Source organism: Salmo salar, chromosome 12 (assembly GCF_965601325.2).
Source record: "Salmo salar chromosome 12, fSalSal1, whole genome shotgun sequence".
Taxonomy (NCBI): domain Eukaryota; kingdom Metazoa; phylum Chordata; class Actinopteri; order Salmoniformes; family Salmonidae; genus Salmo; species Salmo salar.
This window is the reverse complement of record NC_138302.1, coordinates 17,568,851-17,581,650: the sequence shown is the minus strand read 5'-3', so window position 1 is coordinate 17,581,650 and position 12,800 is coordinate 17,568,851. Positions and strand designations below refer to the sequence as shown.

Below are 12,800 nucleotides of genomic sequence, written 5' to 3'. Positions count from 1 at the left end.
GGGGAAACAGTAACACGGAGAGGGGGAAACAGTAACACGGGGAGGGGGAAACGGAGAGGGGTAAACAGTAACACGGGGAGGGGTAAACGGAGAGGGGGAAACAGTAACACGGGGAGGGGGAAACAGTAACACGGGGAGGGGGAAACAGTAACACGGAGAGGGGGAAACAGTAACACGGAGAGGGGGAAACAGTAACACGGAGAGGGGGAAACGACACTACTTTTGATCAGAGCTGTAGGTTTATTTGGTCATAAAGTAGTGCACTATTTTAGGGAATAGGGAACGCAGCTCAGTGTCTGTATAGTCCAGTTCCCCTAGTCAAAACACTTGAGAACCCTCTCACCTACGTGGCTGCTTACAGCTGTACTGCTTTAAGGACCCACTCTCCAGTTCTCTCCAGTTCCTACACTCAGAACACTGGGGCTGTGTGCCAAATGGCACCCTATTCAGTGCTCTACTTTTGACCAGAATCCTATGGGCCCTAGTGCACAATTTAGAGAATAGGGTGCCATTTGGGGCGTAGCCCCGAGGTTCCTCTCACTTGGTTTGCTGCTCACACCTGTGCCTCTTCAGGGACCCACTCTGACTGTAGCTCCTACAGCACGTCTGTGCATTTGGTACGGCTTCTCTCCTGTGTGGACAACCATGTGCACTTTACGGGGATGCCGAAGTGATGAAGCACTTGTCACACTCGGAGCATTTGTATGGTTTCTCCCCTGTGTGTTTCATTGTAACGTGGTCTTTCAATTGGTACCCCTGTTTGAACTGCTTCCCACAGTCCTGGCAAGAGAATAGCGTTTTCCTGCTGTGTTGTCGCTGGTGGATCATAAGGGTGTGCGGCCGGGCAAAGGTCATGGGACACTCTGGGCAGGACAGCGGGCGCTCGCCGGTGTGGCTCAGCCGATGATACTTCAGACTAATGTAACGGACAAAACTCTGGCCGCACTCCGGGCACACATACGGTTTATTCCCACTGTGGGCCGTCATGTGGCTCTTCAGGTGGTCGGAGATCTTGAAGCTTTGGCCGCACTGGGGGCAGACGTAGGGCCGTGCATCGCTGTGGAACCGCATGTGCCGGGTCAGGTTGGATTTGAATGTGAAGGTCCTGCCGCATTGGAGGCAGGCGAAGGGGCGCTCCAACTCGTGTATTGGTCGGTGCTCGTCTAGACTGCCTTTCCGGGAGAACGTTTTATGGCACACCTCACAGGAGTACGGCCGGTACTGTGTGTGGCTCCGGGAATGAAACTTAAACTGAATTTTGGAGAAGAACTTCTGGCCGCAGTCTGGACACGGGAACCTGGGGACCTTCTGGTTATGAGGCCAACATTCCAGGTCAGAACGCAACGCAGCCGGATTGAATGGCTGAACGGTAGACTGCAGCTGCCTCCCATCATCCTGGCGGTACAGGGGGGCATCCTTCGTCTTGATACCCAAGTGATGTGCATCTGTCCTGGGGTCGCTCTCTGTAGGTCCCCTGGTGTTACCCATCTCTGGGTCGTAGCTCTCTGGCTTCACAGAGTTCAACCAGTGTTCATCACTTCTTGTACCGATAGGCAGCTCGTCCATCTCTTGTTTCACCTGGTTTAGAATAAGAGCTTTATTTTCCCAGAGGAAACTTAAGCGATAGTAAGATACGTCAAGATATCTAGTAAATATATACAGTGCACTCGGACATATTCAGACCCCCACACTTTTTCCACATTGTTACATTAGCCTTATTCTAAAATTGATTAAATAGATTTTTCCCCACTAAATCTACACACAATACCCCATAATTACATTTTTAAATGTTTGCAAATGTATAAAAAATTAAAAACTTAAATATCACATTTACGTAAGTATTCAGATTCTTTACTCAGTACTTTATTGAAGCACCTTCACCCCAGTCTGAGGTCCTGAGTGCTCTGGAGCAGGTTTTCATCAAGGATCTCTCTGTACTTTGCTCTGTTCATCTTTGCCTTGATCCTGACTAGTCTCCCAGTCCCTGCCGTTGAAAAACATCTCCACAGTATGATGCTGCCACCACCATGCTTCACAGTAGGGATGGTGCCAGGTTTCCTCCAGGTGTGACACTTGGCATTCAGGCCAAAATAGTTGAATCTTCGTTTCATCAGACCAGAGAATCTTGTTTCTCATGGTCAGAGTCCTTTAGGTGCCTTTTGACAAACTCCAAGCGGCCTGTCATGTGCCTTTTACTGAGGAGTGGCTTCCATCTGGCCACTCTACCATAAAGGCCTGGTTGGTGGAGTGCTGCAGAGACGGTTGTCCTTCTGGAAGGTTCTTCCATCTCCACAGAGGAACTCTGGAGCTCTGACAGAGTGACCATCGGGTTCTTGGTCAGGACTCTTGATGGTTCCAAACTTCTTTCATTTTAAAATGATGGAGGCAACTGTGTTCTTGGGGACCTTCAATGCTGCAGACATTTTTTGGTACCATTCCTCAGATCTGTGCCTCGACACGATCCTCTCGGAGCTCTACGGACAATTCCTTTGACCTCATGGCTTGGTTTTATCTCTGACATGCACTGTCAACTGTAGGACCTTATATAGACAGGTGTGTGCCTTTCCAAATAATGGCCAATCAGTTGAATTTACCACAGGTGGACTCCAATCAAGTTGTAGAAACATATCAAGGATGATCAATGGAAACAGAATGGAACTGAGCACAATTTTGAGTCTCGTAGCAAAGGTTCTGAATACTTTTGTAAACATTTCTAAAAACCTGTTTTGCTTTGTCATTATGGGGTATCGTGTGTAGATTGATGAACATTTTTTACTTAATACACTTTAGAATGAGGCTGTAACGTCACAAAATGTGGAAAAAGTCAAGGGGTCTGAATACTTTCAGAATGAACTGTAGCTGCAAGATTCACACAGACAGATACAAACGCTATAAAAGATCTCAATTACATTTCCATTTAAAAGCCACAAGTTTAAACCTACCTCTTGTTTTGCTGCGTCAGGCCTCAAGATGGAGCGGGAGAGTTTGAGAATTATCCTGGGTTTATTTTTGCTTCCCTTCGGGCAGTGCTGATGTCTAGACACTAGTGATACCTGGCTAAAAATGTTTTTGTTGTCAGCAGAGTTGTGTCCATTTCTTGTGGATTTTTTCTTTCCTCTGCTGGTGGTGGTGTTTTTCTTCTTCGTTGGTTTTCTGCCTGGATTGTTGTTCTTCGGGTTGTTCTGGTCAAGTCTAGGATCACAGAGAGACAGTTGATCCTTTGTCAGTCTGTAGAGTCTCAAGATGGGTAAAGAAACAGCAGCGGACATTTTGAGTTGATTCAAGTTAACGCTATGCAGAGAATCTCCTTCCTCCATTTTGAGTTGATTCTGGTTAACGCTATGCAGAGAAGCTCCTTCCTCCATTTTGAGTTGATTCTGGTTAACGCTATGCAGAGAAGCTCCTTCCTCCATTTTGAGTTGATTCAGGTTAACGCTATGCAGAGAAGCTCCTTCCTCCATTTTGAGTTGATTCAGGTTAACGCTATGCAGAGAAGCTCTTTCCTCCATTTTGAGTTGATTCAGGTTAACGCTATGCAGAGAAGCTCTTTCCTCCATTTTGAGTTGATTCAGGTTAACGCTATGCAGAGAATCTCCTTCCTCCATTTTGAGTTGATTCAGGTTAACGCTATGCAGAGAATCTCCTTCCTCCATTTTGAGTTGATTCAGGTTAACGCTATGCAGAGAATCTCCTTCCTCCATTTTGAGTTGATTCAGGTTAACGCTATGCAGAGAATCTCCTTCCTCCATTTTGAGTTGATTCAGGTTAACGCTATGCAGAGAATCTCCTTCCTCCATTTTGAGTTGATTCAGGTTAACGCTATGCAGAGAATCTCCTTCCTCCATTTTGAGTTGATTCAGGTTAACGCTATGCAGAGAATCTCCTTCCTCCATTTTGAGTTGATTCAGGTTAACGCTATGCAGAGAAGCTCTTTCCTCCATTTTGAGTTTATTCAGGTTAACGCTATGCAGAGAATCTCCTTCCTCCATTTTGAGTTGATTCAGGTTAACGCTATGCAGAGAATCTCCTTCCTCCATTTTGAGTTGATTCAGGTTAACGCTATGCAGAGAATCTCCTTCCTCCATTTTGAGTTGATTCAGGTTAACGCTATGCAGAGTATCTCCTTCCTCCATTTTGAATTGATTCAGGTTAACGCTATGCAGAGAATCTCCTTCCTCCATTTTGAGTTGATTCAGGTTAACGCTATGCAGAGAAGCTCCTTCCTCCATTTTGAGTTGATGTAGTTTTAACCTGGGCAGAGAAACTTGTTCTGTTAAACTAACGGCCTTCATATCAGTAAATGTTTCAAACTTCCAGGGTCTTATTGCTCTAGTCTGGTGCCATGTGGGTGATTGTGATGGCTTGTCTTCTCCTTTAAAGACAGCTCTAGGCTGGTGCCATGTGGGTGATTGTGATGCTTGTCTTCTTCTTATAAAGACAGCTCTAGGCTGGTGCCATGTGGGTGATTGTGATGGCTTGTCTTCTCCTTTAAAGACAGCTCTAGGCTGGTGCCATGTGGGTGATTGTGATGCTTGTCTTCTCCTTTAAAGACAGCTCTAGGCTGGTGCCATGTGGGTGATTGTGATGGCTTGTCTTCTCCTTTAAAGACAGCTCTAGGCTGGTGCCATGTGGGTGATTGTGATGCTTGTCTTCTCCTTTAAAGACAGCTCTAGGCTGGTGCCATGTGGGTGATTGTGATGGCTTGTCTTCTCCTTTAAAGACAGCTCTAGGCTGGTGCCATGTGGGTGATTGTGATGGCTTGTCTTCTTATAAAACAGAGCTGGTCATAATCTGTAAGAAGTAATGGAGAGACATGTAAGAATAAAGAAGAATATCAACTAGACAAATTGACCAGATCAGAATAAGGGAATCCACGGCTTGTTCACCCCGCTATTATCCAGAAGGTGAGGTCCATACAGGTGCATCAAAGCTGGGACCGAAAGATTGAAAAACAGCGTCTATCTCATGGCCATCAGACTGTTAAATAGCCATCTCTAGCAGGCCTCTATCCAGTATCCTGCCCTGAACTTAAGTCACAGTCACTAGCTGACTATCACCCAATTACTCATCCCTGCACCTTAGAGGCTGCTGCCCTAAGTACATAGACATGGAACACTGGTCACTTCAATAATGTTTACATACTGTTTTACCCATTTCATAAGTACAGTATATTCTAGCAAGTACATCTTATTCAACTATTGCTGTACATACAGTGCCTTAAGAAAGTATTCAGACCCCTTGAACTGTCCACCTTTTGTTACGTTAAAGCCTTATTCTAAAATGAGAAAAAAAATTCAAATACGAAAATCCTCAGCCATCTACACACAATACCCAATAATGACAAAATGAAAACAGGTTTTTAGAAATGTTTGCAAATAAATAAATAAAAACAGAAATACCTTATTTACAAAAGTATTCAGACCCTTTGCTATGAGACTCGAAATTGAGCTCAGGTGCCTCCTGTTTCCATTGACCATCCTTGAGATGTTTCTACAACTTGATTGGAGTCCACCTGTGGTAAACTCAATTGATTGGACATGATTTGGAAAGGCACACACCTGTCTATATAAGGTCCCACAGTTGACAGTGCATGTCATAGCAAAAACCAAGCCATGAGGTCGAATGAATTGTCCTTAGAACTCCGAGACAGGATTGTGTCGAGGCACAGATCTGGGGAAGGGTACCAAAACATTTATGCAGCATTGAAGGTCCCCAAGAACACTGTGGCCTCCATCATTTTTAAAATGGAACAAGTTTGGAACCGCCAAGGTTCTTCCTAGAGCTGGCCGCCCGGCCAAACTGAGCAATCAGGGGAGAAGGGCCTTGGTCAGTGATGGCCACTCTGACAGAGCTTTAGAGTTCCTCTGTGGAGATGGGAGAACCTTCCAGAAGGACAACCATCTCTGCAGCACTACACCAACCAGGCCTTTATGGTAGAGTGGCCAGATGGAAGCCACTCCTCAGTAAAAGGCACATGACAGCCTGCTTGGAGTTCGCCAAAAAGCACCTAAAGGACTCTCAGACCATGAGAAACAAGATTCTCTGGTTTGATGAAACCAAGATTCAACTATTTGGCCTGAATGCCAAGCGTCACACCTGGAGGAAACCTGGCACCATCTCTACTGTGAAGCATGGTGGTGGCAGCATCATGCTGTGGGGATGTTTTTCAGCGGCAGGGACTGGGAGACTAGTCAGGATCGAGGCAAAGATGAACAGAGCAGAGTACAGAGAGATCCTAGATGAAAACCTGCTCCAGAGCACTCAGGACCTCAGACTGGGGCGAAGGTTCACCTTCCAACAGGACAATCACCCAAAGCACACAGCCAAGACAACACAGGAGTGGCTTCAGGACAAGTTTCTGAATGACCTTGAGTGGCCCATCCAGAGCCCAGACTTGAACCCGATTGAACATCTCTGGAGAGACCTGAAAATAGCTGTGAAGCAACACTCTCCATCCAACCTTTCAGAGCTTAAGAGGTTCTGCAGAGAAGAATGGGAGAAACTCCCCAAATACAGGTGTTCCAAGCTTGTAGCATCATACCCAAGAAGACTCGAGGCTGTAATTGCTGCCAAAGGTTCTTCAACAAAGTACTGAGTAAAGGGTCTGAATACTTATGCAAATGTGATATTTGTTTAATTTTTTATAAACTAACAAAACAGTTCTAAAAAACTGTTTTTGCTTAGTCATTAATGGGGTATTGTGTGTAGATTTGAAAATGATTGAATCAATTTTAGAGTAAGGCTGTAACCTAACAACATTTGTAAAAAGTCAAGGGGTCTGAATACTTTCCGAAGGCACTGTATATGGTAGAGACATAGAATTTGGACTGTTTTTCTGATGCAATTCTCTATTGAACATTTTGTCATAAAGATTGAATGAAATAATGGTTGAACACTCTACAGTATCCTTCGCTCCCCCCTGCCGAACACTTGCCTTCACCGTCGTTAACAGAACTGCGGGAAAAGATTGCCCAACAGGTGGGGGTGAATTGACACTGGCTAGCTAGCTACTTTTGTCACCCCTGCCTCTTCTTATTTATCTGTGGAATACATTCCTAGTGTATGAGAAATATGTTTGCTTGCCAAATGCTAGCCAGCTAGCTAATACTTAAAATGAAAAATGTTTGGCTACAGTTATGGTAACCATTTGCAAACGCTTTAGCTTTGCTTGTGTAACAGTATAGCTTCCATCCCTCTCCTCGCCCCAACCTGGGCTTGAACCAGGGACCCTCTGCACACATCAACAACTGACACCCCACGAAGCATCGTTACCCATTGCGCAACAAAAGCTGCGGCCCTTGCAGAGCAAGGGGAACAACTACTTCAGGTCTCAGAGCGAGTGACGTCACCCGATGGAAACGCTATTAGCGCGCACCACCGCTAACTAACTAGCCATTTCACATCGGTTACACTCACCCCCCTTTTGACCTCCTCTTTCCGCAGCAACCAGTGATCCGGGTCACGGCACCAATGTAACAGTATAGCTTCCGTCCCTCTCCTCGCCCCAACTAACTAGCCATTTCACATCGGTTACACTTGCTAGCTTGATGGTTAGCGCCAGAGGTTAGCTATAGTATTTAGCTACTGCCAACATGTTTTTGTTGTTGTGTAATAATCATATTTTGCCAAGTCCACTGTTTGCAGAATGCATGCTGGCATTTGAATACAACTTGGGAAAAGGGAATCTGGACACAATGTGGACACATTTAAAACTAAGTATAGACACATACAGTGGTGTGTATTCATGGATGCCAAGGGAAGCCAGCCTAAAAAAAATGACCAAGAAAAACCTTTTAAAATGATTTAGCTTTTGTCTTGTCATAATTTTCCTTCAATTTGCAAGAGGCTGAATGTATCTCACCCGAGAAAGCATCCGAGCAAGCGAAACAGCGCCCCTCTGTCTCTGTATGTGTAGGCCATCTATCTGATGCTGTCTGGTCAGAAAGACTATGACATTGTTGCTAGCCGTCGCTGAATGCAAAGGATGCCAGCAAGCATTTGGCCTCCCGTGATAAAAAAGGTATAAAATAGTAGCCAATAATCATTGAGCTACACTGAGTGAGTTCAGCTGTGAATGGTCCTGGCACACCAAAAAAAAAGGGTCAAGGGAAGCCAGTTTGGATTTGGCTTCACTCCTATCACATCAAGAGAAATACGTCATTGACAGAAACAACATGAATTGTTGCATCTCGTTGTGTTGTTGTCCTCCGGTATCGAGATAGCTAGATAAAATTGGCCCTTTCCTAAATTAGACATGGATGGAGATGGGGATTTGGACTTGTGGTTTTACTTAATTCTCCATACTGGTCAATGATTATAATGACGATTCTGATTCAACCATAAATTCATACATTGTCCCCCTGGACTGAGAGGATGGAAGTTCAATATGTAGCTAGATGTAGAAGACTAATGTTAACTAGCTAACATTGTCCATGAAAGGAAGTTAGGCTAACGAGCAAGCATTTTAGCCAGGTAGCACAGGACAACACAAATATAAGTGTTTACTGTATGACAGTCATAGACCATTTCATCAACATGGAAAAATAAGAGGAAGGCATTGTTCTCTAGAAGTAGGGAGAGTCAATGTGTTTTTTCTACTTGCATGAACGCACACACAAAGCAGAACCATGGACTGCCACATCATATTTAGCTTACGTTGATTGGACTAAATTGTTTTTCCAATACCTTTTATTGTCACCGTCTTAGACTAAGCACAGGTGATTTGATGATGTTGACATGGTGCTGGAATAGTGGAGGCAGCTCCTGTTTTGTTTGCGACTTGCGGTAACTCTCTGTGGTTCTAAAACAGTAGTTGTTTAGTAGTTTGAAAATATGGGGAACATTCATTTGCTTGACCATGCTGAAGGTCAAGTAAGGGTTTGTTAGAATCAATATGCTTTTTGGACTTCCTTTCTGGTTTTGTGATGAAACAAAGGTGTGGTTGAATATTCTGTTACTGTCTTCTTATTGTCTTGGCCTTAAGACCACAGAGGCAAGGCATATAAACTAACAGGTTCTAGAGCAAACAATGCAATCATCACAACACATAGGTTGTAATATGTTTTTGTTGGGCTTGGCTTCCCGGGTGATTTTACCCACGCACCGCGACTCCACACGTGATGTGTTCGGAATAGTCCTCCACAGTGGACGCATCATAATAGCCATAAAAACACGGAAATGGTTCCAATGGTTTTTCCGCCATTCATTTCTCACATTCAAATGAATTGTGTGTTTGGTGTACGCTTACCTTGGTCTGACGTTTTGATAGCCTTGTAATTCTCTCTTGGACAAGGGGAGTTTTCTCAATATATTCACCTCAATTTACTACCCAAAATGTGCTATGCTAATTATTGATAAAAGTGATCTTGTCCAAGAGACAGTTGTTATCAAAATGTCACGCCAGGGTAAGTCTACACGAAACACAGACCTTATGAAGTAGTTCTAAAATCCCAGATGGAGAAATGAATTGTGAAAAAACAATTGAAACCATTTCCTGGTTTTATGACTCATATCACAGAAAGAACAATGAGACAGATATTTCAGTGGATGTATAAATGTGAAGCACCTGCTTGGTGTTTCCACTCACTACCAAATACGGAATTACAGTTAATTTGAGGAAATCAGTCAGTTGAAATAAATTCATTAGGCCCTAATCTATGGATTTCACATGACTGGGAATACAGATATGCATCTGTTGGTAACATTACCTTAAAAAAAAAAAAATGGGCATCACAATGGACCTCAGGATCTCTCACAGTATTTTTGTGCAATCAAATCGCCATCGATAAAATGCAATTCGTTCGTATCACTAGCCACTTTAAACAATGCCACTTTATATATTGTTTACATACCCTACATTACTCATCTCATATGTATATACTGTACTCTATACCATCTACTGCATCTTGCCTATGGCGTTTAGCCATCACTCATTCATGTATTTTTATGTACATATTCTTATTCATTCCTTTACACTTGTGTGTATAAGGTAGTTGTTGTGAAATTGTTAGGTTAGATTACTTGTTAGATATTACTGCATGGTCGGAACTGGAAGCACAAGCATTTCGCTACACTCGCATTACCATCTGCTAACCATGTGTATGTGACAAATAAAATTTGATTTGATTTTGATTTGATTTTGTTGTCCGTAGCTTATGCCTGCCCATACCATAACTCCACCACCACCATGGGGCACTGTTCACCACGTTGACGTCAGCAAACCGCTTGCCCACTCAAACGCCATACATGTGGTCTGCGGTAGTGAGGCCGGTTGGACCCACTGCCAAATTCTCTAAAATGAAGTTGGAGGTGGCTTACGGTAGATAAATGAACATTAACTTCTCTGGCAACAGCTCTGGTGTACATTCCTGCAGTCAGCATGCCAATTGCACGTACCCTCAAAACTTGAGACATCTGTGGTGTTGTGTGACAGAAGTGCATGTTTTCGGTTGGCCTTTATTGTCCCCAGCACAAGGTGCACCTGTGTAATGATCATAATCAGCTAGTTGATATGCCAAACCTGTCCAATGGATGGATTATATTGGCTAAGGAGAAATGCTCACTAACAGTGATGTAAACAATAGTTCAGCTAATGAAACATGGTCCCAACAGTTTGTTGCGTTTATATTTTTGTGTGTATGAGCAGAACTGTCCGAGTCTATATTCAAGTAATAATAAGAAATTACCATCGACCACGCCCATAAATTGGGGGAAACAATCATTCTTTCCCATTCACCACCATCTAAGCTGTCGATTTTACAGAAATAACAAAACATGTTCAATGTACATGTAACCAGATAAAAAAATCCAGACCTGCAGATCGCAAATAAAGCCTGTGTGGCTTCAGTCTATTCGCCATTGGAGTGGGAAATGTTGGGAGCAGGTGTCCAAGTACAGTAGGTTACACGTAGCTATGTGTGTGGAAAAATATTTGATCACAGGCAATACATTTAACTTGTTTAGTATAGTTCATTTGTAACTCCACTCGCTACTTGTAGCTGTATAGTCTATGTGTTTGTGTTGTTGGTCGTGGTTTGGTTATGTTCCGGTCGGAAGCTAGCTACAGGAGCTAGCTGCTAACGTTATGTGAAAAGGGGCACAAGGGAAGCCCTAAAATATTACATTTTTCTAACTAGGCAAGTCAGTTAAGAACAAATTATTATTTACAATGACGGCCTACCCCGGACGAAGCTGGGTAAATTGTACGCCGCCCTATGGGACTCCCAACCACGGCCGGATGTGATACAGCCTGGATAGACAACTGCATTAACTGTTAAGTCTAGAAACGGCCAGCCTACCTGTAGAGACGGAGGCAACAATCTTCAGCGGGTATGAGTGATCCGAGTTGGTCCGACAAGCTAGTACATTTATCTCTGAGAGATAATTACGATCCCTGTTTGTAATAAACACTGTTAGCCATACACAGGGTTGCCAGGTCATGGAAAATGTCCAGCCCAAGACTGAAAACCTAAACAAAGGGCCGGAAAACGAGGCCAATTTTTTTTTCTTCACATCAAGAGTTGAGTTGCCACGTTTATAGAATAAACCATTTCCCCATAACGTTATTAGCCTATTAACAAAAAACATAGACGTAACTACATGCTAAATATGTTCTTATGCATGACGCACGCAACGTAGAGTGCCTGGATAAAGCCTTATTGGCCATATACCACAAACTTCCAGGGTGCCTTATTGCTATTATAAACTGGTTACCAATGTAAAAGTGTTTCTCATACCCATATGTTATATGGTCTGATTATACCACAGCCTTCAGCCAATCAGCATTCAGGGCTCGAACTTGGTTTATAATTGTAAATAAATCACTTTTGTGCATAACTATAGATAAATCCACAGAGTTTGAGTGATGAACGTTGGACAATGTGCAGGGACGGAGGATCTACAAATCTCTGAGCAAGAAACACTATTTTCTGGTAATTGTGCTGTTATTATGAAGCCAGATGTTAAGATGACAAACCGTTGTAAATTGACCATTTGCAAGATTGCCTTGTCATTTTAATAGGCATAGGCTACAGACTAAAATCTGGGGTTATGATTGTAATTCAACCTTGCCATGGTTTGCTTAGATAGATGCAGGTAGCCTATAGGCCTACATCTAATTTCAGATAGTCTACAGTAGACTAGGCAAAATGTAAACTGAACGATTTAGTGTATTGCTTAGTTCAAATTAACAGACTCATTTATTCTACATGAATAGTTTGGTGATTTGAGGTAAGAAGTGCTTGTTTCCCAATAACCTGCTGGGATGGGCTACTGAGGATTGGTCTTAATTTCAACCATTGGATAAAATATGAATAATATGTATATCAACTGAATGTTTGTCAACAGCCAGTGTTTATTATTTAAGAGAAATGCCATGGTGACCGCAGTGCAACTTAGAAGTAGCCCAAAAACCCGCAACCAATACATTTTCACCCGTGACATCGTTTTCAAAGTTGCCCAAATGTCAAAACGGTAAACATGGCAACCCTGCACAGACAGATCAAAGGAAGTTGTGACTGCTTCTGCTGCTCTTGTTCAAGACGTCCACATGATCATTTCTGCCACCTAGCGGAGCGGAGAAATTAAACATTTCCTTCCATTTCCATACATGTATAATACCACTAGATAGATTCTTATGGGTTTCCCCTATTCATCTGTGTGTGTACTATCTACAATCATGACCTCTACCTAAACCATAAAAATAACGTAGTAATACACGTACTGTTTAAAGAGACAGTATAAACTGAGTGTACATCAAGGACACTTTCCTAATATTGAGTTGAGCCATCCACCACTTTTGC

The 12,800-nt window shown here is 43.2% G+C and overlaps 1 protein-coding gene across 1 annotated transcript; it reads right to left on the bottom strand.

The window, feature by feature from the left end:
* Positions 1–625: 625 nt before the first annotated feature.
* Positions 626–11,565, bottom strand: LOC123723703 (uncharacterized). The gene is made up of 3 exons (XM_045690860.2): positions 11,298–11,565; positions 2,943–4,791; positions 626–1,578 (listed from the first exon to the last, which is right to left on the bottom strand). The coding sequence occupies exons 2-3, from the start codon at positions 4,290–4,292 to the stop codon at positions 655–657; spliced, it is 2,274 nt and encodes a 757-aa protein (XP_045546816.2). The 5' UTR covers positions 4,293–4,791; positions 11,298–11,565; the 3' UTR covers positions 626–654.
* Between the last annotated feature and the right edge of the window lie 1,235 nt (positions 11,566–12,800).

What these genes read in the sequence shown, in the direction of transcription:
- LOC123723703 (XM_045690860.2), bottom strand. Translation starts at nt 4,292, where the DNA reads ATGAAGGCCGTTAGTTTAACAGAACAAGTTTCTCTGCCCAGGTTAAAA. An exon ending in CTGACGCAGCAAAACAAGAG is followed by an intron (nt 1,579 to 2,942) that starts GTAGGTTTAAAC and finishes ATTCTAAACCAG; the next exon opens with GTGAAACAAGAGATGGACGA.